Source organism: Hippocampus guttulatus, chromosome 9, assembly GCF_054856545.1.
Source record: "Hippocampus guttulatus isolate MCC_2025c chromosome 9, RoL_Hgut_1.0, whole genome shotgun sequence".
NCBI classification, from domain to species: Eukaryota; Metazoa; Chordata; class Actinopteri; order Syngnathiformes; family Syngnathidae; genus Hippocampus; species Hippocampus guttulatus.
In genome coordinates this window covers 16,400,990-16,415,609 of record NC_141269.1, presented here as the reverse complement: position 1 = coordinate 16,415,609, position 14,620 = coordinate 16,400,990, and the positions used below count along the sequence as shown (strand labels likewise).

At 41.9% G+C, this 14,620-nt stretch overlaps 2 protein-coding genes across 5 annotated transcripts; both read left to right on the top strand.

Moving 5' to 3' along the window:
* The first annotated feature begins 242 nt into the window (after positions 1–242).
* On the top strand, positions 243–6,719 carry afmid (arylformamidase). 3 transcript variants are annotated; one of them, XM_086119115.1, is made up of 11 exons: positions 243–333; positions 1,123–1,213; positions 2,090–2,194; positions 2,263–2,311; positions 3,165–3,250; positions 4,377–4,449; positions 4,535–4,632; positions 4,712–4,790; positions 5,478–5,613; positions 5,810–5,914; positions 6,096–6,719. In XM_086119115.1, the coding sequence occupies exons 1-11, from the start codon at positions 304–306 to the stop codon at positions 6,123–6,125; spliced, it is 882 nt and encodes a 293-aa protein (XP_085975241.1). In that variant the 5' UTR covers positions 243–303; the 3' UTR covers positions 6,126–6,719. The 3 variants fall into 3 exon arrangements, with proteins under 3 accessions (XP_085975241.1, XP_085975242.1, XP_085975240.1); XM_086119116.1 differs by having other exon boundaries at positions 2,084–2,194; positions 5,478–5,520; XM_086119114.1 differs by having other exon boundaries at positions 2,084–2,194.
* A 116-nt stretch (positions 6,720–6,835) lies between these two features.
* On the top strand, positions 6,836–14,586 carry cant1b (calcium activated nucleotidase 1b). Of its 2 annotated transcripts, XM_086119112.1 has the most exons (7): positions 6,836–8,152; positions 9,478–9,668; positions 10,035–10,146; positions 11,368–11,955; positions 12,024–12,164; positions 13,157–13,360; positions 13,436–14,586. In XM_086119112.1, exons 4-7 carry the CDS (start codon positions 11,427–11,429, stop codon positions 13,804–13,806), a joined length of 1,245 nt encoding a protein of 414 aa, XP_085975238.1. In that variant the 5' UTR covers positions 6,836–8,152; positions 9,478–9,668; positions 10,035–10,146; positions 11,368–11,426; the 3' UTR covers positions 13,807–14,586. The 2 variants fall into 2 exon arrangements, with proteins under 2 accessions (XP_085975238.1, XP_085975237.1); XM_086119111.1 differs by lacking the exon at positions 9,478–9,668.
* Positions 14,587–14,620: the final 34 nt, after the last annotated feature.

Here is a 14,620-nt window from a genome sequence, read left to right as displayed (position 1 = left end):
TCAGGGTGTCCCCCGCCTACTGCCAGAAGACAGCTGGGATAGGCTCCAGCACCCCTCGTGACCCTAGTGAGGATAAAGCGGTTCGGAAAATGAATGAATGAATATTACAATTGGTTTACTAACACCCACTCCCCCAGATTATGAAAAACAACATTCTTAGCTTCAAGAGTAAACATTAGGCTTCAAACTGTCTGTCAGGGGGAGTCAAGGGTCAAAGTCCAAATAGTTCTCCCCACTGCTATTCACAGTTACCTTGGTCATCTATCAAGAGAGTTTCAAGAAGGGTTCTTCAAGACATAGAAAATGATATCCTGGACTGCAATGAAGAAAGATGTAAGAATGCAGTTGTGTTATTGTACTTGGCCAGCCATATTCTAATCTGTATATCCTCACGGGGGTGGCGGGCCTATCCTAGCTGTTTTCGGGCAGGAGGCGGTGTACACTCTGAACTGGTTGCCAGCCAATCGCAGGGAACACATAGAGCAGGGGTGTCAAACTCATTTCTGTCTTGGGCTACTTCGGAGTTACATCTTCCCTTGGAGGGCCGTCGAAACCGCAAACATTTTTAATCGTCTCGTCGCATGATTATTTGTACACAGAAAATGATTGGATTGATATAATTTATATAACTATAATAGTATAATTATAGTTCAAGTGAGTGTAAACAGGATCACAAAATGATTGCAAAATCTCATTTATTATTTATTACGCGTGACAATTTTATATTTCGGAGCACATTTTAGCAAGGATCACACAAGTTGACACACATGATTTACTTTCGAGGGGCCACATAAAATAACGTGGCGGGCCACATTTTAGCAAGGATCACGCAAATTGACACACATGATTTACTTTCGAGGGGCCACATAAAATAACGTGGTGGGCCAGATCTGGCCCCGGGCCTTGAATTTGATACAAGTGACATAGAGGAACAATCATTAAGACTCGCATTACAGTTACATACATACTATAGCTGACTAACATGGCGGATGGTCACACCAAATCAGAGGAGGGCGCTGTTTTCCTTGTTTACCGTATTACTCCGCTCAATGATGGCGGACGTCCTGTGCGGCTTGGTTCGGCTCATCAGCTTACTGAATCACTGCTCGTCCGCGTAACCAGGAGCTCGAGAGGCAGTATTCACCCAGCCGATGGTCTCACAGGATGGCGGCAGACGACGTGATCAAGGCCCACGTCAAGGCTTTAAAGGAAGGTCGGTCGCTTTTGCTTTTAAAACTGATATTTAATGTCGATACTATAATGTAGATAGCTACTGTACACAGAAGCCCCTTTCACACCACCGAGCCATGAAAGAAACGAGCAAAAGAACTCATTTTAAAACCGTGGGAAATATTGTGCTTGTCTTGAGGATTTGTAGGCAATAATCGTCATAAAACACACCATATTCGCGAGTGAAGGATGTTTTCTGATCAATTAGGGAGTCCTGCCATGCAGCATTGGCAGGTGTTTGTCGTCTGACATATACTACTGTTGAAAGTACACTACGACTAATCGCAACGTCTTTGCGTGTTTGGACTTTAACTCATTCAGTACCAGCCAAATCTAGACCAAGTCTGAAAAGACGTTTAAAAACGTATTTGGGAGTGAATGAGTTTTAAGTGCATGCACTGCATATACCTACACTGTTAATTCCTAGGTTATCCCAATATGACCTATAGACTTTTCAATGCACATATCCAACCATACAGTGTTTCAGTATTTTTTGCACAACTTTCTGTTTTCTCTTAAAAGGAACATCTCTTCCAAAGATGTTCTTCCTAAGAACGTGAATGTGTTTGTAAATTGGAATGGCTGTGTACTTGTTAGGCCCCAAACAACTGACATATTTCTCTGATAGCAGCAAGAAACGTCTGTTGGAATATTTTCCTACCCAATAGGTGTGCACAGGGCGTTCTGTAATTTGTGGATAAATAATTTTCAAACCAATTACCGGTAGTTGGAATGACACGTGGTTGGGACTCACTGTTTTAATAACTACAGGTATGATAATACCATGGATTAAATGCTCAATAATTTAAATCACTGAAATGCACAATGGGATATTGACATTGTGTTTTTTGAGATGCAGGTACAGACCATGCACGCAGTCTGGCTCAAACTCTACTCAATGTGCCCTATGGAGAAGGTGAAGGCGAAAAACTTGATGCCTACATACCCACCACCAGCTCTCTTGGTATGCAGCTGTCACGACTCGCTAACGTACTGTTCACTGAGTTCTGATGATGCTCTCCCATTTTTCAGATGTACCTCTTGTTATTTACCTTCATGGGGGATACTGGCAGTTTCTCAGGTTTGACAGTTTGCTCATCACAATCTGTTTGTTTTTTTTTAAATTTTTTATTTGTTTTCAGGCGAAAGTCTGCCTCGCAGTTGAGAGGTCTCGGGCTCGAATCTCATTTCCGTATGCATGTTGTCTCTGTGCTTGTGTCTGATTTATATAGGCCAGGATTATAGTTTTTAATTTTTTATGACAGTTTTTGTTTTATTTTGACTTTTGTGTTTTTTAAATAGGTTAGTTTTACTTAGTTTTAGATCAGATGTGTAAGTTTTTATTTTTAAAAAGGCTTCTTTTAAATTTTTATTAGTTTTAGAAAATAGAAAAAAAGTCACCAAGTGCTATATAATGAAATAAACTACAATCCTCAAATGACTGTTTGACCTTCCTTCTTCTGTACAGACATACAGCAATATCTAAATCAATACAGTTAAAATGAACCTCAAAGATCACGAATGACAATAATTGACAAAAGATGAAAAACAAAGGATATTCTCGCTATAATTCTAGTGAGATTTATTAACATGAGATTTAATTGCAGTTCGTTTGAATTTTTTTAAGCATTATCGTTATTTTATTTTGCTAGTGAAAATGTTCTTTCAATTTTAGCTTTAATTATTACTTTATTTTTCGCGAACTATAATAAATATAATGCGGATACTCTGGCTTCTTCCCAGATTTAAAAAACATGCATGTTAGTTAACTGAAGGTTACCTTCAGACTCGAAACTGTTCAGAGCTATGAATGGGAGCGTAAATGGTTGTTTTGTCTATATGTGCCCCATGAGATCAATTTTACATAAAAATGGATGGATTGTTTTTGAAATAGTTGTTCACTTTTTTCATGCTGATGCATTATTCTTCGATAGTAAGGAGGAGTCAGGATTCATGGCAGTCCCGCTCATGGATAAAGGTGTAGTCGTGGTGGCAGTTGGCTACGACATCGCCCCCAGAGGTAAAGTCCATTCCCGATGGTTGTCCGTGTCTGTACACTACACTGGTTCAAGTGACACAATTCCTGCTCCCAAGTGGCACGCTTCAGATATGCGTCATGGCCCCATAAATACAAAAAAAGCCATGCACTTGGCTATCTTCTTGCCTTTTACAAATGTGGATGAAAATCTCATGGGTGTTGGATATCTGCCAATTGAAGTACCGGTACACTCTAATTTAGTGACGGAACGAACAACACTGGTGCGTCATCACTGTGCTGAGTGCGCAAGTGTGAAACCCCGTCCGTATTGGTGCATGTATCGCTTTAACAAATCATGTGACCAATACAGGAAGTGTGTCGTTCGGATGTGCCACGCTACATTGTGATTCTAAGGAAACAAACTGCATCTACATGTTGTGGGTTTGTTGGATGGAGATTATACCTGTGTCTTTGCCTGTCTCTGTGTTGGAGTTTTGCTTTGCTTCTACATGAAGGTAGAAGCATATAGGGGTAAATGGAGGAAAATAATCATTAAATATCACTGCATCAGCCCCAAAAGCCCAGCGGGTAGCTGCTCTGTGTGCCAGAGCACTAGACCAGCCCTGCTGTCAATGTTACGTTGACGTCATTGAAATACACTGATTGATGATGCACACACGCATCTTTGAAAACAGCACAAATAAACAACTTTTTTTAAAAACTCGTACTGTGACTTTGAACGCCAGCAAAAGCATCGACACTTAGATGTCATTCAAACATGGTATACTTGAAGTGTATTGATCGCCAAAGTAATTTCCAGCTGCTGGTTAATGCAGAGGTTTAAATTGGTGGTGAAAAGTGTAAGCTCGGGCTAATGAAACAGAATATAACATGTAGTCTTTATGAATTATCTGAGTTGTCACTGCCCCCACTCTTGACGCTTGTGGCCTTATTTATATGCAATTTGGTCGTCAGCGCCTGCATGCAGGTTGTTTCACGTGCCCTGTGAATGTAAACAGCTAAATCGTCTGTGAGTCACTTGAATTGTACGAGGAAATGCACTCACTCGGGTATAGGCTTTAAATCAGACATGGCCACTTAGATGTGGCAGTGTAAATTCATCTTATGAAAGGCACAATTATGTGTGAAAATGTCTTTTTCTCTTTAGGTAATATGGACCTGATGGTTTCTCAGGTGCGCAGGAGTGTTGTGTCTGTCGTCCAACAGTATTCTCATATCAGGTAGTCCTCACATTCACCGTTGGTCTCGGTTATCTTCAAAACCACCATGTGACACTTCTCAGTCACATGATGTGTCTCTTAATAGCGGTTTGTACCTGTGTGGCCACTCTGCCGGTGCTCACCTGGCTGCAATGGTTCTTTCCACGGACTGGTCGCAATATAGCATCATGCCTGAAATCAAAGGTGAGCAGCGTCTTGAGCCCTTGTGCCTGGAATAAAGAAGAATGAGAAAAATGTTCACAACGTCTTTATTTTTCCTGAGGTGCTTTTCTTGTCAGTGGTATCTATGACCTGTTGCCCATCTTGTCTACTTACGTCAACGAGCCTTTGAAGATGACAGAGTAAGTGTGTAGATGGCCGCCTTCCAATCTGTCACATGGGCCTCTCTTGCCCTGCTCTCAAAACATAATTGTGAGCACTCCTTTGTTTGGATAATCATTCATTTTTGTTTGTTTCGATTTGTATATTTGACATGACTGCAATGTTTTTATTTGCTAAACCACACCTTATGTCAAACACGGTGGAGGTACTGTAACGGAATGCATAGCGTTAATGTGCTTTTGGCACGGGATCACTAGTGTTTATTGATGACTTGACAACAGGAGGAGTTCACTCAGTTTGAGAGAGACCATCATGGGTGCAACTCACTCATGACCTTAGCGAGGTCAAGCGCAATACAAAATGGATGGATACAATGGCCACTTACGGTCTGGGGATTGGCTAACTGAATGGTTGTCAGTCTCTACTGTAAACTGCGATTGAACAAGTGGACAGTCCAGGGTGTAGTCTGCCTTCAGCAACTGCGGAGTTTGATATAATTGATAAATCCTGTTTTACATTTTCACTATTATTTTTATTAATAGATATGCAATATAATCAATGTATTTTTATGCAGCAGCTTTTATAGTCACTTTTTGCAGTCTTCAAAAGGAAAGGATAGCATACAATCTTTGCCTAATTTAGAATCATTACCACCACCATTCCAATGAGAGATTATTTATTATCATTATTTTTTTAACTGACGGCAGGGAGGTGGCCATAAGAAACAGCCCCAGCAAGCTGATCCCTCAGGTGAAACTCTCCTCCTCCAGCTGCCAAATTGTTGTGGCCGTCGCTGAGAACGACTCACCGGAGTTTCGCAAGCAGTCAGAGGATTACTACAATGTCTGTGTTCCGTAATTCATTATTCCTGTCTGGTTTTGGTGTTATCATGCCTGTTCCCCAAATGATTCCCGTTCATAAACTGTCTTTTTTATTTACAGCCATATTTAAGGATACTATAATAACTATCACAAAATGACAATTTTACATATTTCTTTACTTCTCTGTGACAAGTACTTTTTAATGTTGTCTCTTAAAGACTCTGAAGGCAACCGGGGTGAATGTGACCTTGGAGGATGTGTCGAACACCGACCACTTCAGTATCATAGAACAGCTGGTTGATGAAGATTATCACCTGACAAAGGTAGTAAATTAAACTGTTACAAGTGTACTAACCATGAGGGTTCAGAATCATAAATTCACTAATTTTAGAGCAACTACCTAAGATCTACTTTTAGTCGACAAATAATACCCAAAGAGAAAAGTGCTTGAAATTCAGTACAAATACTGTAGCGTCTTTGAAGGTATGACTCTTACTCCTGCAGCTCCTGTTGAAGATGATGGGGAAACGCTGAGGTGGATGTGTCACCGATTGACATCCCTCTGAGGAGACTTATCATGCACTGATTTGGAAATGTGCTATGATGATAATTGAATCCCATCATCAGGTTAAAGTTGTATATCAATGTTCAGTGAAAGTTACTGTTGTTTGAGTGTTGAAAATGTTTAACAATATTGTATCCCATGCGGAAGCCTGCGCAAATACCGGGTACATGGATTCATGGCTCGCTATGTTGCGCTGGCATTTTTGTCAATTTTTCTTGTGCTCGGAATGCAGTTGATCATTTGTAACAGCACTGGAGAGCTCAACACAGGCCTAGAATGCCTGTGGTTTTGAAATTGTTTGGATGCAACCATGCTTTGTTAGATATCAGGAACACAGACTGGGACACTTTGGGTTATCACTTCAGTGTAGCAGTATGGTGCCATTATAATCTGTCATCGTTGGTTTGTCTGAAATTCAACAACAAAACACAATGGGAATATCACTTAAATGTCATCTCTGCAGAGCTGATAGGTCATTATGGCATTGTTAACTTAAATGTGAAATTGAGAGTGAGGAGGCAGACGGAGAAAAAAATGAAAAAAGAAAACTGTTTTCAAACGAAGTCGTCCTCTCCTTTTTGCCCATTCTAAACGTAGAGCAATCCATCTAAAACCTACGAACCCCTCACATTACAGATTCTTGAAAATGAATTTCAGTTATCCCTCAATCAAACCAGACCTGCAGGACACTAGAGCACTGCAGGTATCCAACAAGACCATTTGGATCTGATGTTGGCCTCACGGTATAACGGTCACTCAATTTTTAGTTTTTTTTTCAAAACGGTCGAAAATGTCAACATGTTAGGCGTTCAGGCCACCTTTTCGGAAATAATGTCATCTTGCCACATTTGAGAGGCCTCTTATTCCAAAATGCATAATCGGATTCGGATGGGAGATGTCATGTTGGAAAGCCGGAGTGCTGTAGTTAGCCCCAGACCTACAGCCCTCACGGGATAACGGTCACTCAATTTTTAGGAATTTTTTCAAAACGGTCGAAAATGTCAACATAATAGGCGTTCAGATCATCTTGTCAGAAATCAGGTCAATATGCCAGTTTTAAGAGGCCTTTTATTTCAAAATGCAACATCTGATCCGGACGAGGGTGGTCTGGGTGGAGAGCCGGGGTGCTGGATTCCTTCTTTTAGGATGTTCTATAAATGGGCGAAAAGATCAACATGTTAGAATGCAGGTCATGTCAGAACGCAGGCCATCTTGTCACTTTTCAGAGGCCGACATCAGATCCGAATGGTCCTGTTGGATACCTGCAGTGCTCTAGTGTCCTGCCGGTCTGGTTTGATTGAGGGATAACTGAAATTCATTTTCAAGAATCTTTTGAAATAAGTAGAGGAGCTCAAAATGTCATATTTGAGAGGCATTTTAATTGGTAATGGAATAATCAATCTGAATGCCTGTACTGAGGTTGGATACCTGGGGTGCCCGAGTGTGTCGACAACCTGGTGTGGTTGCGCGATCACCCAGATTGATTTTTCTTTTTTTTTTTTTTAATATCAGATGAAATTGATGTGGAATTACCATTGACTTTATTTTCTATCTCCACTTGAGAACGCTTTTTTGTGCTGTTGTGAGAGTTCTTGTTCTTCCGGGGTGAACGTATCGTTAGCTGACAGCCAAGAAATTACTTATTTTATATTTTTATTAATTTCTTTAAACCCGAAAAAATGACGTTTATGCATGAGTGGTGGCTCTTTTATTTTGAAGGTGCCCAACGCCGCTCGCTGGCGGCACACTACCGTAATGCAGAGCACTGGCAATCGCAGTGGCGGCTCACTTGACTTCAATTTTGCGAGTGGAGGCTGGCTTGACCGCAGTGTTTTGTCTTCTACCAGGAAGAAGGTCATTAATGTGACGGTCACGCACTATTTCAGTTTCCAAACCGCCGTTAAAACACAATCAAGAAAGGGAGGTCGCTAACTCTTTCAAAAGAAAAAGTTAACGAACACGTCCATGTCGACATGGAGCCGAACATCTACGCCAGGTAATTTTGTTTTCTGTTTACTGAGAATTCTATCCTGACTTGTTCAATAAAGATTGTTAAAAAAAATCTACGCCAGGTAAGCTAACAGTTTTAAACATCGTGAATTTACTTTTGAAAAAAAAGTGCTAACGTCCAAATGGGTCCATTGAAAAGGTTTAGCATCGGTAAACTCATAAACGCTAGCCAAAACTGCTGGCTCACGTCAGCACTGGCGACGTTCTCAAGTGGGTTATAAGTTATACGTTAACTTTGCTTGTTTTTGTTCTTATTTTGACAGTAATGAGTTCAATCGGTGCAGCTCATGACTAAGTGATCTGACACTTGCTAGCCTAATAAACGTAACGGACTGCTGGGACCATCAAGACACCTTCTCAAAACTAGGAAGTAAACGTGCCACGCCGTAACTTGACGCATTTCTTTTCAGGTTCTGTTTTCAGTGAACCAGCAGCCTTGCGTGTATAAATGACGGCTGTGAGATGAATTACAAAGTAGGGAAAATAGTAGAATTTTTTTCACATTGAAATCTGTATTTGACGCAACTTCTTACTTCGTCCCACTGGGAGCTATGATGTATCTATTAACAAACTGTACAGTAAACAAATGCAAATAAGTATTTGTAATTATTAAATAAATTACTTGGATACGGTAAAGTATACTGTCTCTTGACTTTGGCTAGAACAGTGAACTACTGGTTCGCATGTCTGCCTCAAAGTTCTTCCAGGGTAATCCAGCTTCCTCCAACTCAGCCAAAATGTACATACAGTATTGGGTTAATTGAAGTCATTTGTGGCGTTGTTTGTTTCTTTTGTTGCCTTAATTGCCAGCTATCATGCACTTCAATTCACCCTCTACCCACTGACAAGTGCTATAAAAAAATAGATGGATGATTTGATGTCAGTAACCTCAGGTTGACAGTGTGACTAAAGAAAAAACTGTGAGGGCCCTCCGAGAAAACGTTCATTATTCAAATAGCCTCTTAATTCCTCATGCAACTCACAAGAAGCACAAAAGACACTGCCAAGTATACATGCACAACTATTTTTTCCAGTCAAATCTAGCTATTATGTGATATATATTTTTTCTGTTACTGTCTTCCTGTGTGGTTTGATTAGAAGGATAGAAGCATCCATTCATGTGTTCAAGTTGTTGGGGAGCTGGAGCACATCCCAACTTCCTTTGGGCAAAAGGCAGACGACACCCTGGATTGGTCACCCTTCAATGACAGGAGGAAAAAAACACAATCTTAAAATATACAATCAGCTCTCGATGGGACATAGATATTGTGGGACGCAAGCAACAACACGATATCTAATCTGTTGATGCAGGAATCCGACCAAAAGGGGCCATCAGAGGGGAGAGTCAGTGATGTGCAGTCATGGCAAATATGGGTCGTGCTTACACGAGTGACAACAAGAGCGTTCTTTGTTGGTTGTGTGTGGGAAAAGTTGAAGAACCGCTGGAAGTGCAAGGAGCACGAAGGGCAGAACAGAAGTACAGAGGATTGGTTGTCCTCAAGGTTTGAATTTCGAAAGTAAAAATTCCCATAGGAATCAATGGATGTTATATTCCAGGGTAAAGTTGTCCATGTCATTCAACTGTTAACTGTTGAAAACTAACATTTTAACATTCTGTAGCTGTACTACAAGAACACATTGAAAAAGTTACCGGGAACTGATAAAATACAACACTCCATAGGAATAAGTGGTACAGTCGTCCCTTAAACTTTGATTGGACCTTCAACCTTCCCATTCAGATCAGTTGTTTTTAGAATACACTTGACTTGCATATTTGCAGTTCGGCACTTGCAGATTTGCACATTCACGCTTTACCTATTTTTACAATATTTTTTAAATTATTATTTTTCCCTCCCTTTTTTTTCCAGGATTATTTTTTTCTGACCTCCAAGCGACTTTTCCTCATGCCTCAGACCTCACATCAGAGACATCCCTCCAAACCTAAGCGTATAACTAAGGACAGAAAAAGAAACTAACAAGGTTAGTTGATTTATTTTATTTTTTACTTGGCTTTCTCTTTTATTAAGTGTGTATCTGTTTTTCTTATGACATATTTTTGGACTAAGTAAAGAAATCACATTTAGTTGGCAGCAGAGCATTATGTAAAAGAATTTTTTTTTAACCCAAATGTTTAAAATTGTGTCCTAATATCAGAGCTCGACACTGCGACAAATATGCTTGCACATGTGGCCAAATTTTCAGTGTGTGCTGGGAGAAATTTAATCTGGTCGCACTCACTTGAGTGACAGCAGAGGTGCTCCAAAGTCTTGTGTTTGCCCGTCACACCGTGCAGAGAAGGGGGATAAGCCTGTCTGCAGAACACGTCAGGTTAAATCCTTCCTGGATAAAACGAATACATACATACAGTATCTAAGTCTGGGTGCGCACAAATTTTCAGGTGTGTTTGGCAATGGAAAGAAAAAAAGAGAACTCAAAATATTTTTGTTTGAGACTGCTTGTTTGAAGACAGGCTAACAACAGACTTTTGGCTAATTAAAAGATACCACATCATTTTAAGGCTCAAGTATAATTCTATAAAACAGTTAGTTACACATGTTCTTATATATTTTAATTTCTGTCAGAATACTATTTCAGACTTTAGGACAGTGGTCCGGGATGCGGCCCATTTGGCTCCACGCTGCACAGAGAGACAGACAAAATACTTTAGCGGCAAACAAATAACTGCTGAGTGAAGCGCAACAAAGTACTATCTGCTAATGCTAATGCTAGCTGCTAGCGGTGACATTCCCAGAAAAGGCAAAGGCAATGTACGTGTATTGAAAATAAGCTATAGCTTGCCCAACTCTAGAAAAGAGATTTTCAGGAGGCAGATTTTTTTTTGTGAGCGCCAAATCTTGTGCTCTCAATACAGAACTTGCTTTCATTGAATCGGGTGTGTTGGAGGAGGGAAACATCTAAAACATGCTGGATAATGGCTCTCAAGGACCCGAATTGGCCACCCCTGCTTTTGGTTGTCTGTAACATAGCGACATCCACGTCAATCACTTGTTTCAATCTGCAATGCTTTGAACATTGCTGGTGAATGTTAAATTATATATGGAAACATATTTCATTCCCACGAACAGTGGCTGATTAGGATCAGTGTCCGATCGATTGGAGCATCCCTATTTAAAATGTACCAAACAATGAAAGTTATCTTGCCTGGCTTGGATCTCATCACCACTAAATAATTTATCTTAGAACCGCCCCTGCATCCTCCCCAACCTGAACTGCCCAACGAGGATGGAGACGATCCTTCTATGAGCACTTTTGGCATCGCCGTCCAAGGCCTCCCCTTGGCCCTGTCCACCATGACGCAAGCGGTTTCCTCAGACTCCCGCCTCAAGCCCAAATGGCCGGTGATCTCTGTGGCCGTCCTGCTGGCTTTGATGCTGATGTTGTACCTGCACCGCACGGGAGGGTACGGAGACTCTTCAGCCAGCCAGTCCCACCACAACAGTTTGCAAATGTATCATCAGGGTAATGACCAGATGATCTGGGACACTCAGAGACAACGTATGCTGCGCGTCTCCCAGCTGTATAAAAGGGAAAATCCTTACAATGACACGTACCCTCTAAGTCCGCCTGTGAAGACCAGCAATGGCATCAGGTACCGCATCGCAGTCATTGCAGACCTTGACACAGCGTCGCGCAGCCCGAAGGACCAGACGTGGTTTAGCTACATGAAAAAGGGTCACCTGACCGTCGCAGAAAGTGCCGACACACTGGAAGTGGAATGGGATGAGGAAACGATCACACTGGAGAGTCACCTTGCGGAGAAAGGACGAGGTTGAAGCCACAGTTTACGCCAAAGTCCACGTGTCCTCCGCGTTGACTGAAAAAAGTTTCTTTTCCAGGTATGGAGTTGTCCGAGCTGGTGGCGTTCAACGGGCATCTGTACAGCGTGGATGACCGCACAGGGGTGGTGTACAGGATTGATGGCAGGCGGGCGGTCCCCTGGGTCATACTGCCTGACGGCGATGGCTCTGTTTCCAAAGGTCAGTCAACTAACTTCTGTCTTGCTTGGCTGGATTTACACTGCCGATGCCTTGTCCAGTGTTCCCCCCACCCGTATGTGATCTTGCTACTCGCCTCTTCATACAAGTTCGGATTTGTTTTTGCAACGTATTCTCTGTTATTCATTTGAAAAACTCACCTGGTGGCTGTTTTAGTGCTCTCTCGACAATATGGATGTTTGCCCCGCGAGTGGCAGGCAACCAGTTGAGGGTGTACCCCGCCTCCCGCCTGAAGACCGCTGGGATTGGCTCCAGCACGCCCGTGACCCTCGTGAGGATAGGCGGATCAGATAATGGTTGGATGGATGAAAATTGGCTTTTCGGCATTTGCATCTTTTTTTGGGAAAATTCTGTTATTTGCTGAAAAACTATCATCTGTTTTTGAGCTCCAGGCAAAGCAAGCAAAAGTATTGTTTTGGCAGCATCTCGGTGCCAAGGAATTATGTTGAAGTGAGTTGAGGAGGTTTTTTTTAATTGACACAAGCAGTGCTTTGCCATCATCTTGTGGTATCTTCAGGAGAGGTGCAAACCCAACAACAGGAAAGTCACTGCAGAGATGTATGTCTTGAACTTGAAAAGTGTGAGGAAGATGCGCTCGCGGCCATTTGCGAGCCAGAAGTAAACTATAATGCTGGACATAAATATTACAAATCTGAAAAGTTCCGCACTATTTTATTGGCTTGGGTTGACTCATGTCCTCATTCATTTAAATGAGGGTAACATCTACAGTACTCCACAATTATTTACACTAGCTTATTTAATAATCAACACACCCCATTATGTCCAATGTTTAGGCCATATTTAGCTGTGTATGTTTTCACTGTGGTTGCAATTCTCTCTAATTGTGACCCTGATTGTGGGGTGATTGTTAGGTAAGTATCCCCTGAAAGGCCAGGTACCAAATACTGCCCAATATTCAATAGATTGTGCTCTTTATCCTGAATTGAGTGTTGATGCGTTGTGTGCATTTGTAGGCTTTAAGGCAGAGTGGCTTGCAGTGAAGGACCAGCAACTATACGTTGGCGGTCTTGGCAAGGAGTGGACCACCACCACTGGCGAGGTGGTCAACCACCACCCGCAGTGGGTGAAAGTCGTCGGTTACTACGGTGATGTTGAGCATAAGAACTGGCTGTCCTACTACAACGCCCTGCGGAGCGCTGCGGGGATCAAACCACCAGGTTGCAACAGTTCTCACTTCCGTCACTCTCATTGACTCTTTCTTAGAATGTGTATGTTTTGTTGGTCTGCTGCAGGCTACCTTATCCATGAATCTGCAGCATGGAGCGAGCGGCTTCAGCGGTGGTTCTTCCTGCCTCGCCGCGCCAGTCACGAGCGCTATGACGAGGGCGCAGACGAGCGGCGCGCTACCAACTTGCTGCTGTCCTGCCGAGTCGATTTCAGCGACATGACGACGCGCCGTGTTGGACCTCTGAACCCGACCCATGGTTTTTCCTCATTTAAATTTGTTCCCGACACAGATGATCAGATTATTTTGGCCCTGAAATCCAAGGAGGATGCGGGCCGGATCGCTTCCTACATCGTTGCGTTTACGCTCGACGGCCGGTTGCTGATGCCTGAGACAAAGATTGGCGATGTCAAGTACGAAGGCCTGGAGTTTATTTGAAAATAACGAGGCTTTCTTTCCAGTAACATGTTGTTTGTGCCCCCACTTGTCTACGCACTGCATTCTGTTTAATATCGCATTTGCGAATTATGATTAAGCAGGAAAGCTCACCCTTTTTTATCCATCTCATGGGGCGGGCCATTTTGTCACCTGCTGCCGACTGAAAAAAAATATATCGCAATTGCTCAGGGCTCAGGTAACAACCAATCAGCACTCAGCTTCAGAAAACAGAAACGCTGTGGTCATTAACCGAGCAACTGTGATGTCATTTTCAGTAGACGATAAGTGGTAAAATGGCCGCCCTACGAGATTGATAAAAACAGTTGGATTTTGGTGCTGCTCAATTCATTCCATGAACAAAATATTCCTCATAACACCATGTTTAGACTCGTGAGGCTGCATCCAACAAATTACTGTCAAAAAAATTTGGGGGTTGACTTCCCCTTCAACTAATATAAGCACACTGGTTCGCTTGTTCATGGTTACCTTCAAATAACACACAAAATATGCAATTTGTCTCCTGTGGGTAAACTCTGCTGGCCAGACTCTCAGGGCTACCCGTGTAACATCGCACACCATTGAATGTTCAGGAAATACTTGAAATGAATAGTTTTACTTATAGCTTTGTCTTGAAAGGCTATTTTCATATTTATACTGACCAGATTTTAAATTCTAATGAATCACTAAAGCAAATAAGCAGCAGAGTTATTTAATATAAAAATAAACCATTAATATATTTCGGAACTAAGCCACACAACAGAATAAATGTATCCCCTATGAGTGATGTTTTGAGTGACATTTTGTTTGCTGACCA